Source organism: Cynoglossus semilaevis, chromosome 14 (assembly GCF_000523025.1).
Source record: "Cynoglossus semilaevis isolate Cse_v1.0 chromosome 14, Cse_v1.0, whole genome shotgun sequence".
NCBI classification, from domain to species: domain Eukaryota; kingdom Metazoa; phylum Chordata; class Actinopteri; order Pleuronectiformes; family Cynoglossidae; genus Cynoglossus; species Cynoglossus semilaevis.
The window spans coordinates 23695676-23714086 of NC_024320.1; the positions used below are offsets into that span (position 1 = coordinate 23695676).

The following is an 18411-nucleotide window of genomic DNA, read 5'->3' on the forward strand; positions in this document are numbered from 1 at the left end:
CACGTACATGCATGTCTGTAGACTCTGTACTGTTCTTTGCTGCTGTGGCACGCGCCAACCTCACTGCAATGCAGCGCTGTGTGCATTAATTGGCAGAGAGACAGTGGGTACGTGGTATGCAGGGCGGAACGGATAGAGAACAAGGAGACAGGAGAGAGAGAGAGAGAGAGAGAGAGAGAGAGAGAGAGGGGAGGACAGGACACCGGCGGTGGTGACTGATGGACGCAGAGGTGGACAAACAGTGTGACAGGTTCAGAGAGGGACAGGCAAACAACAGACGCCGCGCTTCGTCCGTGTTTGTGCGTTTTTCTTTGTGACACTGCTGCGTTTGTGGGCGCGCGCGCGCTCGTGTGTTCAGTGTATGTGCCGTGCAGATATCACTCTGCTGGAGCAGAGCTCTCTATAAAACCCAAACTCTGACTCAGTGCATTCAGGGCTTTGTGATATCCTCCCTTTCATATTTCCGGTGCGACTGAAAAGTAAAAGTTTGCTCAGTTCAGCACAACTTTTTTTTTTTTTTCTTGACTTGAGGTCTGTCTGGTGAAGAGGGAAAAAAAAAAGAAAAAAGGAAAGGAGTGCAATGTGTATCAACGCTCTCTTAAAGCCCTCATGAAAAATATAATAATTCCCTGCACCAAAGATGTTCACTCTCTTCTGGGGTAAAAAATCATTCACCAGAATTCTTGCGTTGGAGAAATAGAATTGTCCTATAAACCCACTTTATAGAAAAGTTGGTTCTGGTTCTAAAGAGTTAAAAAAAATGCAGTAAAAACTGCAATCTGTTAATTGGTCATGTACTTAAACTGGAGTTCCTAACTCTGTACCAACTTGGAAAGTTAGGACAGGGTTTACCACTGGGTCACATCAGGTTTTTAATGTAATTACAATTTTTTAACTTCATTTTTTTTTATCATTTTGAGATGGATGATATTTTTTTTTCTATGGCTACAAATGAAATCCCGCCAGTTTTTTCAGTCAATCCTCCATGATTTTTTACAAACACATCTGGACTGCAGGCAGGCCAACGTCAGCGTCATCGAACCAACTAATAAACAAACATCATTTCTTAGAAAACACATCTAAAAACCACGGCACTGAACTGAAGCCGAAACATCTGCTTGCGATTTTAACGATCTTATAAGACCACCACTTGACACACTCAATAATTTTGGTACGACGATGACCATTTACTGAATCTCATTAGCGAACGTCCTCCATCTGCACCACCGTAGTTACCAAAACCATTCGAGAGAAACCGAAACCATACATTTGTTTGAGTTCAGCTCGGCTGTCGCGGAGTCCATTGCTTAATTTCTTGCCGCATTTCTATTGGCTGAATGGTAGACATCCTAAATTTCTGACACCGCTAAAATTTTATCTCAGTTTATCTTTGGTCACAAGACGCTAACAACGTGCGACTTTGAACGCATCTCACGGTGGACTGTAAGGCCATCGTTTTAGAGCCACGACCAAAGACGTCTCCACACCGGACATAAGTCATTTCTACCGTTCAATCTTAATCACATGATTTTTTTAGACCACCATCTTGTCTTTTGCATCTTTGACACGTAGAATTCAGCATCAGATTTTCCTGATAACAAGACGGAACAGACTCATGTGACAGCAGAACACGCGTCTGTTGTTTGTTGTTTGTCTTTCAGTCTCTGAATCTTTTCACCACATCAGCTGCTGTGAATACGCAGAGGAATCGTTAATGAAAAACTCCTGTTCTAAATCAACAGACTACAGTTTTCACACATTGAAGCACAACAGTCGACTAGTCGTTAGCTAGAGCCGGGCCTGCGATGGATGCTAATCTCAAAACTATATTTGTTTTTGTTTTACAAACTGATTTTAAACCCTCTGAATATTTTCCGGTTTCTGTTTCAAGTTGACCAAACTATAGGTTTTAGTTTTATGAGAACCGTTGAAGAAATAATAAATAATATCTGCACTGGTTCCTAAAGAGTGGGGCGTGTCCCGCTTGGGGGCATATAAAGGTCAACAAGTTTTGAGTGCCAATATTTTGTTTTTGTTTTTTATCAGTTCAGTTTTGTATCAATCACATTGTTTTAAATCAGTATTTCTCAAACAGTGGGGCGGGCCCCTGTGGGGGACGCAGTGAGGTGCCGGGGGAGTGGGGGGGAGCGAGACGGGCTTCCAGTGGAATATGGCATGCTGGACATAAGTGTACCACTGCTGTAATGCTTGAATGACAACAGGCCTCCGGTCACTAGGGGGCAGCAACTCATACAGCGGTTTGTACAGATAAAAATATACATGTTATGAGGGTCGCAATAGTATTTCAATTAACGGGGGTGGGGGTAGGATGGGAGTGTGGGTTGGGTGAGGGCGTAAAAACATTTCTGTCCCCAAGGGGGGGCATGACAGAAAATAATTGAGAACCACCAATGAAGTTTCATGGGAATTTCCATCAATAGCTGTGAATGTGTCCACTTGGAGGGGGGCGGGGGGGGGGGTCTTGATCAAAGGGGGCGGGGGGTCACTGAAGAAACTGTTTGTGTGAAGTGTACATTGGGTTTCGTCATATGTACACACATACGGTTTGACGGGCGCCTACGTGTTTTCCGTAACAGTTTGCTAATCTTGTCCTCCCACTCAGATCTTTCTGGAAGTGATCCTCTTAGCTCACTACTTTCCTTTTGTCTCCACTTCCCTGTCACAGGCTGTGGCATCTGGCTCTCTTCCTCTATCATTCACATCAAGTTAGATTTTCAGCAGAGCGCTCCGCACGCCAGGCCAGAAGAAACGGAGTGCCGACATAAAAACACAGAAATACCAGCGGAATAAGCCCAGCCGCTAACGCGGAGGTGTAAATTAATCATTCAATTTATCAATTCAATGTAGAAATACAAATGTGCCTTCCATGAAGACAGTGCTTCTCTCTGCTGCTGTGTAGGTGTTTGGCAGCGAGGTGCTCGCATGATTCAGAGAAAACACACAACACTTGCCTGAGAGTAAAAACCAAATTTTTTTTTTTTAGAAAAAAAAACAAAAAAAAACCACCGTTTGAAATTGAAGAAAATGGGAACTGCCTCGCAAAATGACTGATGATTGATTTTTTTGATTAACCTTTTTAATTCTCAAATCCGAAGGATTAGAGGATGACTGCATTGTATACATGATGTCTTCCAAGTTAGTGAAAGTTTGCTTTGCGACGGGGAGCACTGACGCATTCTCCCTGGGCTTGCGTCAAACGGGGATTTAAGAAGTTTCGCCATTTATTGTCTAATTAATTGACGGTGGAGCGTGGCGCTCCGAGAGCTGTTTTCATTTCTCCATTGTCTTAGTCATGCTCCTCTTTGTGTGCGACCGTATAGCTATAACTGTGTCCAGGGGCAAGTGGCAGAAGTTGCTTCAACCTAATTGTCTTTCTCTGCTCGTACTGTCCTCAAATGACTTTCTCTCTGTCTCAACTCTCCCCTCCCTCATCTCCTGTCCTCCCTCCCCTCGCCTTTCCCTCCCTCCCTCCCTCCCTCTGTAGCTCTGCCCAGTCTCTGTCTCCGTCTGTAACTGTAGCCTGTGTTTTTCTCTCCCTCCCACTCCCTGCGACGTATAGATACTGCATTGATCAGACGCACGCGCAGACACACGCACGTACACACTCAGCCTCCCACTCCTTTCATCATTGATTCGCTCTGCTCTCCCTCTCTCTCTCTCTCTCTCTCTCTCCCTTCATGCTCTTTATCTCTCTCTCTCCTTCTCCCTCTCTCTACAACAGCACTTGTTGAATCCAGCCCTTAGAGAATAGAGAGAGAGAGAGAGAGAGAGAGAGGGGAGAGAAACAGAGGGGAAGATAATGACAGGGAGGTAAAGGGAGGCTTTGAGCACAGACAGGGAGCAGAGAGGGAGCTTTGGAGGAGAGAGGGATAGATGCAGGGTAGAGACAGACAGAGAGACAGACAGAGAGACAGACAGAGAGACAGACGAACGGACGGGGAGAAAAGTCCCTCAGACAAGCAGAGAGAATCATCTTTAAAACAGTGAGAATGACACTTTAAGTGGAAAAAAAAAAAAACAGAAAAGAAAAGAGAGGCAGCCCAGACAGAGCACATCAGAAAACTCTCGCTCCCCTCCGTCCCCCCCGTCCCCTCCGTCCCCCCGTCATCTGCTAACTGCACTTCGGGGGCTGTCCTGGTTCTGAATGCCGCCGCTGCTGCTGCTGCCGATGTGTTTGTGTGTGTCTCCACCAAAGGACTGCCTCTCACACAGGTCAGAACTGTCTGGCAAAACACTTTTTTTTCTCTTCTTCTTCTTCTTCTTCTTCTTCTTTCAGTGTGAATGAGTGAGTGAGAGAGAGAGAGAGAGGGAGAGACTGTTTGCAGGGGACAGTCTGCTGCTGGTACGAGTTCCTCCAGGTGAGTGCTTGCATGCCAGAGTACACAGTCATTTCCCTCTGCAGCTCTGCTCTCTGTGTTCATGCATGCACACGTTTTTAAAAAGTGAGCCAAAGTACATATCATTCTGTATGGAGTCTGTGAAGTGTGTGTGTGTGTGTGTGTACCAGGGAGAGAAAGAAAGAGAGTGTGTGTGTGAGTGAGTGAGTGAGTGAGTGAAAGAGAGAGAGAGGGAGAGAGTGAGTGAGAGAGTGAGAGAGAGGCGGTGACTTTTTTCAGTTTGTGTTCCTGGAAACTGGTCTGCAGGATTTCTCAATAGTGAAACTTGTGTGTGTATATGTATATGTGCGGGTGTGTGTGGGGGTTGGCGGGGTAAAAAAAACAATGACACAAGGTTCAGGGAAGGACAGGAGGTGAAAATATGTTACTGAGAAGTGCAGAGTTCAGGGCGCTGCCGCAGTTGATGTCAGATTGGACGGTCGTGTTCTTCAGAGAACCCCCGAATGTTGACATAGACGTCCAGAAGGTGTGGACATGTGACATGATTGTCCAATGGTTTCCTGAGACTGAGATGGAGGTTAGAAAGTTGAAAGTCGCGATGACTGACGCACAGGAGTGTGAGTGTGAGTGTGAGCGATGCATGGTCTGAGTCCTGGAAGTCTTCCTGGAATTTAGAAGCAATAAAAACGACACAGTGTTTAGGTATTTCACAAGGCTCTCATGTACAGTACAACTGTATTGGCATTGTATTTGGTTTTTGTTTTTTTTTTCTTCTCTACTGACTCCACTCCTCCTTTCTCTCTTTCCTTCCCTCTAATCTCTCACCCACCATCTCTGCATACACATCCATCTCCCGTTCACACACACATCTCGCACCTCACCCTCAACTGTATTCATTTTCTCACCTTTTTCTTTTTTTTTTTCTTATTTGCTCCTTAGAAATAAATACAAATTTATTTCTTCTCACTTCACCACTCTCTTCTTTTACTCCAATGTCGTTCCCTCTTTGGTTTCAGATGCCTCTCCCGCTGGCAGAGTTCGTACTGAATATCTGAAGCCTCATCTTCCCCTTCCTCTCGGCCATCATGTCCCAGCTGCTCCATGTGGAGATACCAAACTTTGGGGCCACGGTTTTAGGCTCTCTGAACGAGCAGCGCCTGCTGGGACATTACTGCGATGTGTCCATCCTGGTCAAAGGTGAGCAGGAAACGAGCGTTTTCTTAGATTAATTTTCTTTTTTTTTTTTTTTAATGATTTTCTCTCTCAACTTTTTTCTCTGCTCTGTGCTGTGCCCAACATCCAGGTCAGGCATTCAAAGCCCACCGGGCGGTGTTGGCTGCCAGCAGCCTTTACTTTCGCGACCTCTTCAGTAGCTCCACCAAGACAGAGTTCGAGTTGCCGTCCTCAGTCACTCCTGCTTGTTTCGAACAGATCCTCAGTTTCTGCTACACAGGGAAGCTAACAATGGCAGCCAGTGAACAGCTGGTGGTCATGTACACGGCAGGCTACCTCCAAATTCAGCATATAGTCGAAAGAGGCATGGACCTAATGTTCAAAGCCAACTCACCTCACTGTGACTCACAAACGGCAGGGTCCCTGGAGGAAACAGGATCCGAACCACAGAGTCCGTCCAACAACGGTAATGGCCTCGCAGTCGCCGCCCTGCTGGGAACCCAAGGCTGGTCAACATCTCTACTTCTGCCACCGCGCAAGATTAAACTAGAAGTCGGCGAGCCCACGCCCCTGACGATACCCTCGACACAAACTAAGATTTCATCTTCAGAGTTGGGCAGTCGGTTGAGCAGAGCTGGGTCGCTGTTCTACACAACGGCTGGAGGAACTCCAGTCCCTGGTCTGCCTCCTTATCACCTCCAAGGACCCAATGGAGTTGGAGCAGGAGGGGGTGGAGGTGGAGGAGGAGGAGTTGAAAGGTCCAGTCCTGGAGCAGCCAGTCTGCCCACTACTGACAGTCCAACGTCTTATCAGAACGAGGATGAGGAGTTTGAAGAAGAGCCGTATGATGGAATCACAGAGGACGCCTACACTCATCTCTACGGACGCTCAGCGAACCCCTACGGGAGTAAGTGTGTTACATGGATTTAAAAACCTTGTTTATTCACTAAATAGTTACATTTAATTGAATTATACATTTTGACTAGACGGGGTCTAAGGCAGTGGTGTCAAACTCACTTTGGTTCAGGGGTCACATACATCCGGACCAGTACAATCATAACATAATTACCTGTAAATAACAATAAGTCCATGTTTTTCCCCTTTGTTTTTGCGGAAAAAGTATTAATCCAGTATTTTAGAAAATATTCATATTTAATTCAATCTAACTAGGTGAAACATCGCTAACATGAAATATTCGTGCTTTTTTTTTTTTTTCCTTTTAAAATCTACCAAACAGGCTGGATTTAAACACACGTGCTGTATGTTTGACACCCCTGGTCTAAGATCTTCGATGCTTAAAAATGAACTGATAAAGAAGTGAATGCATTCTCCAGTAAAGTTCAACAGTTCACCGCTTGGTCACATGTGGGGTTTTGCAGTTGTTCGGGCAGTTGGGACAGTAACTTTTGCAGTTTTGCAACAGGAAATGATTACAGCCCAATCTTACTGAATACTAGTCTCTAGCTGCTCATTGGTCCGTGGTCCAGAGTTGTCTGGATGTCATTCGGTCATGCACTTAACATTTTCAATAGGAGACAGACCTGGACTGTAGGCAGGACAGTGGAGCACATCACAGCTACGCTACGTTAACGGAGCCAAGATGACAGAAAGATTATTGGCCGTCCGAAATCCAATGAAACTTCCTCAAAAAGTTCATGACATGTTAATGGCAGATCTGCTTCAACAGGCTGCCCCTAGGAGGCGCTAAGTATGCGGTTCCTCTTGGGAATCGAACCCTGGACTATCTGTGCTCCACTTCCGATGCAGGGGTGCTAACCGCCAGAGTAGTACATTTTGCCGATGTTCGATATGCCTATATTGTCCAAAAATGTAATTTCCGATTCCGCTATCAACCAATACTGGTGTTCTGTGTCACAGTGACAATAATTCACTTTCAATTCAAAACTATTTTTAGGTCACATCACCTGGACATTGTGTTATCGGGTTTTCATTATCGGAGGAAAAAACGTTAATGATTCTTACCGATATTACATTACATTTATGCTAATATCAGACATAGATGATATCGGTTGGCCGATAATACCGATATTGTCTGTTCATCCCTTGACCTGGGTCATTGTGGGAGTGTTGCTCATGGGAGTTGCCCTCTGTAACTTTTAGGGAGTTTTTTAAAAAGGTCAGTCACTTAGAACACACATTATTTTGCCTTTTCAATAAAAACAATTTAGTGGCAGAATTATCACACTAGACATTTTAGTTTATAGTTTTGACAAATTCTTTCCTTTTGTTTCTTTTCATGTTCATATAAAAACACTAGAATTTGACAAAAGCCAGTGTGTCATGATTTCTTTTCGTCAAAAACTAATAGAACCTATTTTTTATTCACAACTAACTCAAGGATATTTTATTCTGTTGCTTCCTTAGCTCTGAAGTCCATTCATTAGTTGTTTTTCTTTAAAAATAATACAAAATATTGGTTCAATCAACCCAATCTATGAAGACCATTCATAGAATCAGGTTTATTTTCCTAGTGACTGTTTCTTTCTCTATTGCCCTTCGCTTCAACAGGATAAAGATTTCAGGGAAATCCAAAGTAGAACTTGTGAGACTATAAATGAAAGTCTGGCAGACTTATTATGTATTAAAAAAAAAAAAAAATTTAAGCACATTAATTTCATTCAGTTACATTTTTCTTTTATTTTAATAAATATTTTGCTTTTTATAAGCAGGATGTTGTGCTTCCAAAATGTGTGTGTGTGTGTGTGTGTGGGCTCTCTCAGCTTAAAGATAGCTTTATCGAGTTATGATTGGAGAACATCGTGACCGACAACACACTTCGAGTATCACAGTTACAAAAGCTGAGCTCTAATATTGTGATACGTTTGCCCATAAAGGCAGGGAGTGTTATGTTCTCTTCAGAGGAGATTTGCACCGCACATGCCGTGTGACGGCGCGCACGTGAACACACATCAAACGCACATCAAACGCACACATGGCATCTCTGTTCGTACCCCAGAGCTCCGAGGCGTCGCAGGGCTTTTTTAAATTCTAGGGTTTCAGATATTTATGAAATCCACTCGATCTGCCATCGTTCCGACCACCCCAGGGTGACATTGTGGGATATTTGAGAAGGGTTCACGGCGGCGGCATCTACTGTACAGAGTGTGTGTGTGTGTGTGTGTGCTCTCCCATGTCCTTTTTAGAGGTTAAGGGAAGCACTTTTGTGAACACGAAGTCCACAGCCGTTCCTGCACTCGTCCCCTTCCAAAATCCAAGTTGCTGATGCGGCATCACGACTTAACTGGGATACATCTGCAATGCTCTGAAACATTTATGAAACACAGCAATCTTGTATGAGATTACAGCAGCCTGCTTGGCTAATTTAATGTCGCAGTCTCTCTATAGACGGGGGACGGAGGGAGGTTTTGGTTCCAATTCATATTTAACTGTTTTCCTGTTTAAAAAAGAGAATTGGCTTCTTTGCTTTTCAAACCCTTGCCTCAACTTTTCTGTTCTTGCCTTTCTCCGTAGTCCAGGACAAGGCAGAAATGGCAACATTGCCCTTGGCTCTGGAGAACCGCAACTGTGTCCTGATCCGTAGGGATCTGGTGGCCCTGCCTGCTAGCCTCATCAGCCAGATAGGGTACCGCTGCCACCCTAAGCTCTACACGGAGGGGGACCCAGGAGAGAAGCTGGAATTGGTTGCCGGTAGGCTCACATTCTCTATGCTTTGCATTTGAATTAATTCAAACATAAAGAAGACATCGTCAGCATATAGGAGTGTCACAGAATCACTACTTATGGCAGTGATTTCGGGAAAAAAAAAATCCATCTTTGGTCTAATTGTTCTACTATGGATAATTAAAAAATATCTTTATACAGTGGAACCTCGAGATACGAGCATAATCTGTTCCAGGACCGAGCTTGTATCTCGAGGTTCCACTGTACTTAAATATTTAAATATTATATTTTTCCTCTGAACCTAACTAGCACCCTAACGATAGTGTAAGACAGGGGTCACCAATTTTCGAACGGGTATTGAGCCCCCCAGCCCAGCAGGCCGGTTTTGGCCCATGTGCCGTTTGTTCGACGTCTAAGGTCTTCGATGCTAAAAAATGAACTGATAAATAAGTGGATTAATTATTCAGTAAAGTGGGGGCCCGAATTTTTGTTTTTCAACCGACATCATGGGGGGGGCAGACACTCAAAAAAAAAAAAAAGTCATTAATGGTGGGGGTTACTGATAGGCGACTACACAACATTTTCTTGTTTATCATCACCATTTTGGAATCCAGTTGTGGGCTGGATTGGTTGGTTTGGTGGATTGGATTAACACAATTAACTTCAAATGCTGGGTAGATAGAAGTTAATTGTTTTACCTGGAATTCAACTGGCAACCCTAAGGTTCTACTCATAACAAATATATCAAACTACAGGTCGGTTTCCATACAAAGTGAGTCCACAGACATTGGCTGCAGCATTAGCATCAGTTCACTCACATACATAAACACAAACACTGTCGGGTGTCAGGAACGTTCATCACACGATGCTGACCAAGTCATTTTCATTGTTTCCATCCGTGCAGAGACGTCACAGTCATTTGAGGTCAAACTGATGCGATTGGACGGTCGGTGCAGTTCTCTGGAAAAAGCAATAGTTTTTAAAATAACAGTGAGCAGGTAATGGTTCACCTTATCCATGGCGTTTGACTGGTGTCGTTTGTGAATATGAAAGAGACTCAGTGAGCCACTGAAAAACTGCCAGGGAAAGACAGATATCTTTGTTATGTCGTTCAGTCAGACCTTTGTGGCAGAGTAAATGGACAGAAGTCACTTTGGAGAAAAAAGCTTTTGACAGCAGTGTTCCAAACTGCCCTGGGGGGGGACGGGGGGAGCGCGGAGGGTGGGAGAATATATATTGCTCTACTGCTCTCAGGGTGTTCAACCAGAGCTTTTTAAGACACTGTGAAACATGTAGCTAAAGTAACGTAGAGTGTAGCAAAAAAAATGTAATGGATTTAAGGTTGATGGAGTTCATTGTCAGTGTGCTTTTACAGAGAGGAACTGAATGAATTACCTGCATGTAGGTTTTAATTTGATTAGAATGGAGCTGGTTTGAAGTCTGAGTTGAATACAAATGAAATGGCTTTACTCTGGTTGTTTCTATAAGTGAAGATGTAAAGTCAAATCTGTGTGAGAGGTGAGGTTGGGAGACACTTTTTTGAGTTCCTGTAAAGAATTATTTTTGAGGTATTTGCTTTGAGGTTTTAGGAATTTTAATTAAAAAAAATATTTATTTGGCATACAAGCTTTAGCATTACTTTATTTAAGTAAATTTGTTTTTTAAACAAAAAGAAAAATGCAGGGATTCTTCGATTGGGAGCCATAATGAAGGTCAAACAGTTCACAAAAAACAAAAACAAAAAAACAATTAAGTAAATGTAGAACGATCCAGAAGCAAAACAGAAGCAAACTGAAAGAAAACCATCAAGAGATTTGATTAAATCCTGGTGAACTACTAGTGTCAACACTGACACTAGAAACACAGATCTACGCAGAAATGTATGACGAGGATACAAAGTACTACTGTATGTTATAGACCGTGGTAGCAGAAGGTACTGGAAGCTGAGACAAAACAAAAACGTCTTGGCGATTGTTGCTTACAGTACGTCGCAGAAAGAAACAGAAGGTACCGTATGTGAGACCCAAAGAACACCTTCCTAGCAGAAAGAAACAGAAGGTATGTGAGACCCAAAGAACACCTTCCTCACAACAAAGCACAGGGGTTTTAGTGATTGTCTTTGGGGGATGTTTTAGAAACATCTAGAATGGAATGAACTGAACTGTGACTTAGCAAGAACATGAGAAGCTAAAGCAGGGGTCACCAACTTTTTTGAAATTGAGCGCTACTTCAAGGGCACTTAGTAATTACGAAGATCTACTTGTCTGATACAGACTTCCTGAACAATGTAATAATAATCAGTTCTGGGACATACAGTAGTAGACACTTCTTATCACTGTCACTGCACACATTTGAATATCATTGCAGGTGGAACTGATTCAAAAAGCACAGTAACAGCATCTTAGGTAGTCCACGGGGGCTACTAGGTGACCCCGAGCCCCACGTTGAGGACCCCTGAGCTAGAGCCTCAGAAATGGGGAAAAACTTTGACCAAATGTCCAAAGTAAATGTTATTGACTGGCCTGCCCTGAGCCCGGCCTGTTGGCTTTTAATTCTTTGAGATGTTCAAAGCCGCTGTAGAAACTGACTAACTCAACTGTAACAGGAGACCTTATAAAAACACAAAGTGCTCGAGCCTTGGAAACGCGTTTAGCTTCATCAGCAAATCACTGTTTGTTTTTGTTTTGTTTTTGTCTTACTACTACAGGTACGCAGGTGTTTATGACTCGAGGCCAGCTGATGAACTGTCATCTTTGTGCCGGTATCAAACACAAAGTCCTGCTTCGCCGTCTGCTAGCCACGTTCTTTGATAGGTGAGTACAGAGAGAGGCCACGGGCCACAGCTAGAGTCCAGTCTTAGAAAAACTGCTCTGAGTTCTGTGTGTGACTGTAACTGAACCACAGTTGTTACCAACTCACTTTCACACTCCATCTGTGGCCATGTCCTGCTCTGCGGTTCTGTGTGTGTGTGTGTGTGTGTGTTCTCATGTACGCCTCATGCATGTGCCTGAAGCTGACACTGCCTCCTGGTGTTCACTGTGTGTCCTTGCAGAAACACTTTGGCCAATAGCTGTGGGACAGGAATCCGTTCTTCTACCAGTGACCCCAGCAGGAAACCTCTGGACAGCAGGGTCCTCAACGCTGTCAAACGTACGTTTTTGTCACTTTGTAAAATTGTTACACGTTTTTCGAACGAGTACAAACAAAATGTGATTTTTCTCCCCACAGTTTACTGTCAGAATTTCAACCCTAACTTCAAGGAGAGTGAAATGAATGTGATCGCTGCTGACATGTGCACAAACGCCCGGCGCGTCCGTAAGCGGTGGTTGCCCAAGATCAAGTCCATGCTGCCTGACGGCATGGAAGTCTACCGCGCAGGGATGGGCATGGGCGCCGCCGCCGTGGGCCTGAGCCTGGCTCTGGGGGCCGCTCAACCGGGGGTGCCCCTCCCGTTCGATCCGGACTTCAAGACCCTGGAGCAGAGGTTGTATCCAGATCGTAAGGACCCTCTGAGGACTCATGCAGCGCTCACAGACGGCAGCCCGGGGTCGGGGGCGGCCGGAGCAGAGGGTGAGGGCGAAGGCGAGAGAGCCATCCAGGAAGAGCCCGAGGAAGACGAGGACGAAGCGGGGATGGAGGGCGTTGATGGTTCACTGGGGGCGCCGACGTTGATGCCGTCAGGGGCTGATGGGGGCAACTGTGGGGACCGACATACGCCACCGGAGCAGCAGGTGGAAAGTTTTGAACAAGGTCCGAGGGTGAACGGACAGTGAATGCTAATCCAACGCCACACTCTCTTTGGCTCGCATCTCCATCCAGCACTCCTCCTTTTTCTCATCCTCCTCTTCCTCCTCCTACTCTGTGCTTCCTTGACAGGAATCTTCAGCACAAAACTCTGATTTTTCACACACATGCATGCGCATCAGTGTGCTTGTACACACACACACACACACACACTGATGATTGAAGTGGACACAGGCATTGCATTAGCATCTCTACAACACGTTGTAGTGACGAGGAATATTTAGTACAAAGTCAACAGACACAGAGTGGCTGTTTATGGTGTTATTGGATAATTCATTATTTGTTAAATGAATGGTCCTCAACCCTTGTTGTACCAAGGACCGATTGACCGGTGTTTTAGCCGTTACTGTGGACCGGTGATACCGCACCATCATGGCAGGATCATTAACTTTTCTTTCAGACTTTCTTCTGCTAGTATCAGAGTCTGAATGACCTGTTGTGTCCCACTGCGGCCCGGTACCAAATGACCTACGGACCGGCACCGATCCCCAAACCAGGGGTTGGGACCCCCCTGCTTTAAGGGTTAATCATTAAGCGAAGCCCATTTTAACCAGAGGGAAAATGAAACAGAAATAAAATTCAAGCACAGAGATGATATAAATATTTGATTTTTCCTTTTAATCAGGAAAACACTTTGATTTCAGAAAAGACGTCTCTGTATCTAACAACTAATCAGTCACATGACCTTTGGTCACGACCTTTCCCTTGCAGTGAGTTTGTCAATGTGACGCCTGTGTCTGCTCCATGACCCCCTGACCCCCTCCAACACATAGAGATGCACACATCCCACACATACACGTGCACATTTCCTACCTGATGATAGTAGTCTTTTAATATCTGCAACGACGCATTGGAAATGCACCATCCAAAAAAAAAAAAAAAAAATAAGAAAGAAAAAAAGCAACAGTCAAAATAGAAATCTCTAAACGTCTGTCTGACAGACATGGACAGGAACTAACATCCCAGCTTATGTGCATGAATACAAACCAACGGATACACACCGATACTGAGATCGACGACAACAAGAAAGCCACAAAACCTGCATCTGAATTTTAAAAAACAACAAAAAAACAAAAACAGCTATTATTGCCTCAAGATATGCCATTACTGCGCAACTGAACTCTGTTCTCACAGACCTCTGTCTGACTGACACGATTGTTACTCTGAACTCGACTGCGCTCGGTCGGGTTTTTATTTCTTTGTATCTGTCACCACACGGGTAGAGGAGACTCATCGGACGGAGTGGTACTACGCCATGTGGTTGTGCATGTCGATGCCAGAGAGAAGCACTGATTCACCTCGCCGCGGTGGTGTCACTGGCACCAGGTCCTGCTTCCATCTGGTTTTTGTCGTAGGGAGGGTTTGTCGGGGGGTAAATTATTTAATAAAATGTATGAGAGCAATTATTACTGCTGGCTTATTGCATTTGCACTCAAAAAAAAGGTTAAAGGTTGAAGACTAAGGAGTTTGTCCAAACATGATTGTACTAAAGGTGGAAATCCGCCTCCAAATCTCCCTGATAATTTATTCGATTCTGGCGTTTCTTTCAGGGTTGGAAGAATTGTTTTTTTTCTGATGTTGACTGTTTCTCAAAAATTTCAGATGGGAATGCCATGAAGCAATGTCAAAGTGCAACTTAAACCTGTATTTGTATCTAAAAAAGAAATATATTTTTTAATCATTTTATCCTTTCTGCCTCGTGCTAGGCGACAGTCCAGACCGTACTTCTTTTTCCTTTGTTTTATATAAAACTGCACTGTTTTATGTCTTCTTCACTTTACTGGGGTTTTCTGCTCTGCAGCACAAGATCAGATATAAATTGAGGAAATGGCAACCCAAATATGTCCTTGAAACCATTATGTTTTTAAAGAAAATAGAACACATTAACAAGTGATTTAAAACTCCAAAAAATGTTGACTTTTGCACCATTTGAATTTGATTTAAAAAAAAACAACCTCAAAGTTAAAAAAAAAGACAATAAACGTAATGTGCTCAAAAGCTTTAAAGCTGCAAAAAAAAGGCCCTGTGAAAAACACAGGGATGAGATTGCACTAGGTAATAATGATAAAGAAACGTTTACAGAATTTCCCCTTTTCTTTTCTTTTTTTAAAAATATTTAATAAAAATGTGACCTGCTATTGATAAAACAGGGAGGCGACCAAACGGCTGAGGGAATGAGTGAATGTAAACTGAAGCACCGCTGTGACGAGTGCTACGAACTTTGACTGAATAAAACGAAATGCTTTTTTAAATACTGATGATTGAACATCGGTTCGACGCGTTAAGAAAGAAATACGTACATATTTATTGTCGAACCAAATTCTGCAGCTTTTTTGCGACGGTGAAATTTGTCAAAATAAGACATAAAGAAGTGTTTCTGTAACATTAAGAAACTTAATTTTTTATTTTTTTTACTTGTTATTATTCCACTGTTTCCCCAAGACAGAATGTCATCTGTGTCTAAAAGACATGTATTCCTAAAACTGACAGGTCCTAAAATGTTTTTATAGGTTCCCTTGAAGTCTCAAAAACTAATATTTTTATTTATTAAGAGAAAAAAATACATCTTATTAAAGGCATTTTATTGTTTGTTAGAGTCACTGCCTTGATGCCCTTCTTACTTCATCCTTTAAAGCGAGTCTTCCCAGATGTGTTTGCCTACAGCGTTCTCCAATAATTACATTACTGCCATCCCCCTAAAATTAAAAGTCATTTTTCTCTAAGTATTTTCATGCACTATAAAGTAGGCCTTTGTTTTTTGTTTTGTTTTTTTTTTGCCTTAAGACCTTTTTTTAAACTCGTCTTAATCTTAAAGTAAGAGCAAATTGATGAAAGAGCGGGAAAAAAAAACACTGACGTAGTAAAGAGTACAACAGTGTGTCATAGTAATAATGAGGTGAGGAGCAGTGCCTTAGATTGTGACTGTGTGTGTGGTTGTGATGATGTGTGTCTTCATATCAGGGGAGTGAAAAACAGGACTGTGGTAGAATATCCGAGCTGACAGAGTTTTATTTTTTACATCAAAGATTTTTTTACTACAAAGTATGAATATTGGCTTAAAAAAAAACAAAAACTTGCATGATGTAAAATTATATATTAAAAAAAATGCCACTTTGCATTTGACAGCATGTCACTGTTAAAGGGAGTAAGTGAGCAAGTTCACCTGAAATATTAACTTTATTATTATTATTAATAATATTATTATATTGACTTTCTATTGAATCAGATTTTATTCAGTTTTCAAAAATACACTTTAAAGTCAGTCTGCTTATAAAATGATCACAATGAAATAATCACAGAAATCAAGTTTGTAATGTAATGTATAAATTTAAGTCGTTTTCCAATGATTCCGTCCACTTTTGTCTCTTTGTCACCTTAGGTGCAAATCAGTGCAAAACAAAAAACAAAAACTAATTTTTTTTTTTTTTTTTTTTTTGCTGTCCTTTTGCTTGGGTTCCTTGTTGTGCAGGGTGAATGTGAGCAGGAACAAAGTTGCACTAAAACTGAAAGTTTCTTAGAAATGTCATGGCTAACCCTGGGGAGGATGAGCTCTGTTTCCTGTGTCTGACTGAAAAAGTCCTGAATAAGTCCTGTATATACAGTAATTCTGTCTGATTTTCTTTGTTTGTTTTTGTTTTGTTTTTGTTTTTTTGCATTGAGTGCAGTTTCCTCACAACATTTATATTCATCGGCAGATTTTTGCTTGCCATCCACCTGTAGGGGCGCTGTAAATCACAATAGAAGAGTTTCCATGGGATTTTACAGTATGAAATCCTATTTAAAAAAAATAATTTTTGCAAATAAATTATTTAATATCTTAACTATCACAGTGCTCAGCTCACCCTCATTGAACGGTAAAATCCAAAGCAGTGGTTTTTGGTCATTTCCAGAGTGGACTCCTGACAGGCGTACATTTTTATGCAAAAAGAGACACTTGTATCATGAATTGCATGCCATCCAGAACGATCGTTCTAACCCGACGAAACCTCTGACCCTTATGCACCATGTATTTTATGCTGAACAGCTAATGTCACTGTTAGCAAACAAAGACTGTGGACTCTGTGAAACGAGTGGGGTTGTATTTTCACAGCACACCCCGCACAGCCTTCAACTGAATGTTCACCTCTCCTGATAGAAACAGAGTGGAAAACGTAGACTAACTACCCAAGTTGAGTGTGCATTTGAACCTTGAGCAGACTCAAAAGAAAAATGCACTAGAAGTGTGTGTATACACCGTATGTCCGTGTCCTCGACAATGCCAGCACTTTAGAACTACTTTAAAAAATAAAATAAAAAATTAAAAAGGAAAAGAGAACTTGACGAAGGGTTGGGTAGATCCGGGGGGAAATGCAACTTATAAAGCCATGTGTTCAGAGCGCTGACAATCAGAACAGGGAGGAGACTCAAAGAGCAGTAAGGGAGATCTGACATGACTCGCTGTGCTTCTGCTACTGCTTTGTCTTTCTCCGGCTTGCTTTGGTCTCTGCTCGCTGTCTCCTCAGAGTGGAGGGACGATACGATGTTAACTCCAGCCTTCTATTGTCACAAATGTGTTTGTCTCCACAACAAGGACTGAATGATATTTGACTGATACCTTGGTGCTTTTGTGAACAGAGCCGTTGTACATGGTCGTGGACAATACAGTCATCTGTGAAGCTCTGGTTAAACACAGAGTCTTGGGCTCATCGGTGACTTCTAGATGGAAAACAGTCAAAACAGGAGTCTTTCATGCAAATCTACACTTTTGCTCATGGCAATGTTCTTGACTATCAACCAGGCCTGGACCAGGCCAATAGACATGGGACGTTTATGGTGTTGTTATGGCTTTATGTTACAAAAAAAAAAATGTTTATGCTCCTTATGAATCAAGCATCAGAAATATATACAACAAAAATGCAAGTTGCCACTTTTGATGTTGCGTAAGAATCTATGTTTCATTCCCATCATGGTATTTGCCACCACCAGTTTGGGTTGTGTAGTAAGTGATCTCTTTAAATGCAATACAGAAAAATTCTGCTTTCTAATAAAAGTCCTTACTTCACCACTACACTGCCTTCTCCTTTTTTGGGTCTTCTATTACTTCAAAATTAATCATTTCCAGTCTATTGTCAGACACAGTTTATTTGACTATCCTGAAAAAGTACTTGGAACATTCAAATTGTTTTCAGTAGTCCACTGAGGTTTATAGGTAGATTTAAATATTGGACGAATATCTCCTGCTAAACAACACAAAAAATAGGTAGGACAAGGTGAACTATGTAACTTAAACTTAAAATAATAACAATAATAATAATAATAATAATAATAATAATAATAATAATAATAATAATAATAATAATAATAATAATAATAATGTGCATTTGTTGGCACTCGATGCCGATCGTTGGACATCGATGGTCATTGATCGCTCTCCGAACTACTTGTCGACCTAGGC

At 42.5% G+C, this 18411-nt stretch overlaps 1 protein-coding gene across 3 annotated transcripts in view; it reads left to right on the plus strand.

The window, feature by feature from the left end:
* nacc2 (NACC family member 2) overlaps positions 1-18019 on the plus strand; it is a 41867-nt gene extending 23848 nt beyond the window's left edge. The window contains exons 1-7 of one of the 3 annotated variants that reach the window (XM_008325944.3): positions 3770-4233; positions 5375-5555; positions 5662-6438; positions 9024-9200; positions 11881-11986; positions 12226-12323; positions 12402-18019. In XM_008325944.3, the coding sequence (XP_008324166.1) occupies positions 5444-5555; positions 5662-6438; positions 9024-9200; positions 11881-11986; positions 12226-12323; positions 12402-12946 (1815 nt within the window). In that variant the 5' untranslated portion in view covers positions 3770-4233; positions 5375-5443 and the 3' untranslated portion in view covers positions 12947-18019. Of the gene's footprint in view, positions 1-3769; positions 4234-4628; positions 5061-5374; positions 5556-5661; positions 6439-9023; positions 9201-11880; positions 11987-12225; positions 12324-12401 lie in introns of those variants that run through there. The other 2 variants (XM_025062153.1, XM_008325943.3) reach the window with 2 other exon arrangements.
* The last annotated feature ends 392 nt before the right edge of the window (positions 18020-18411 follow it).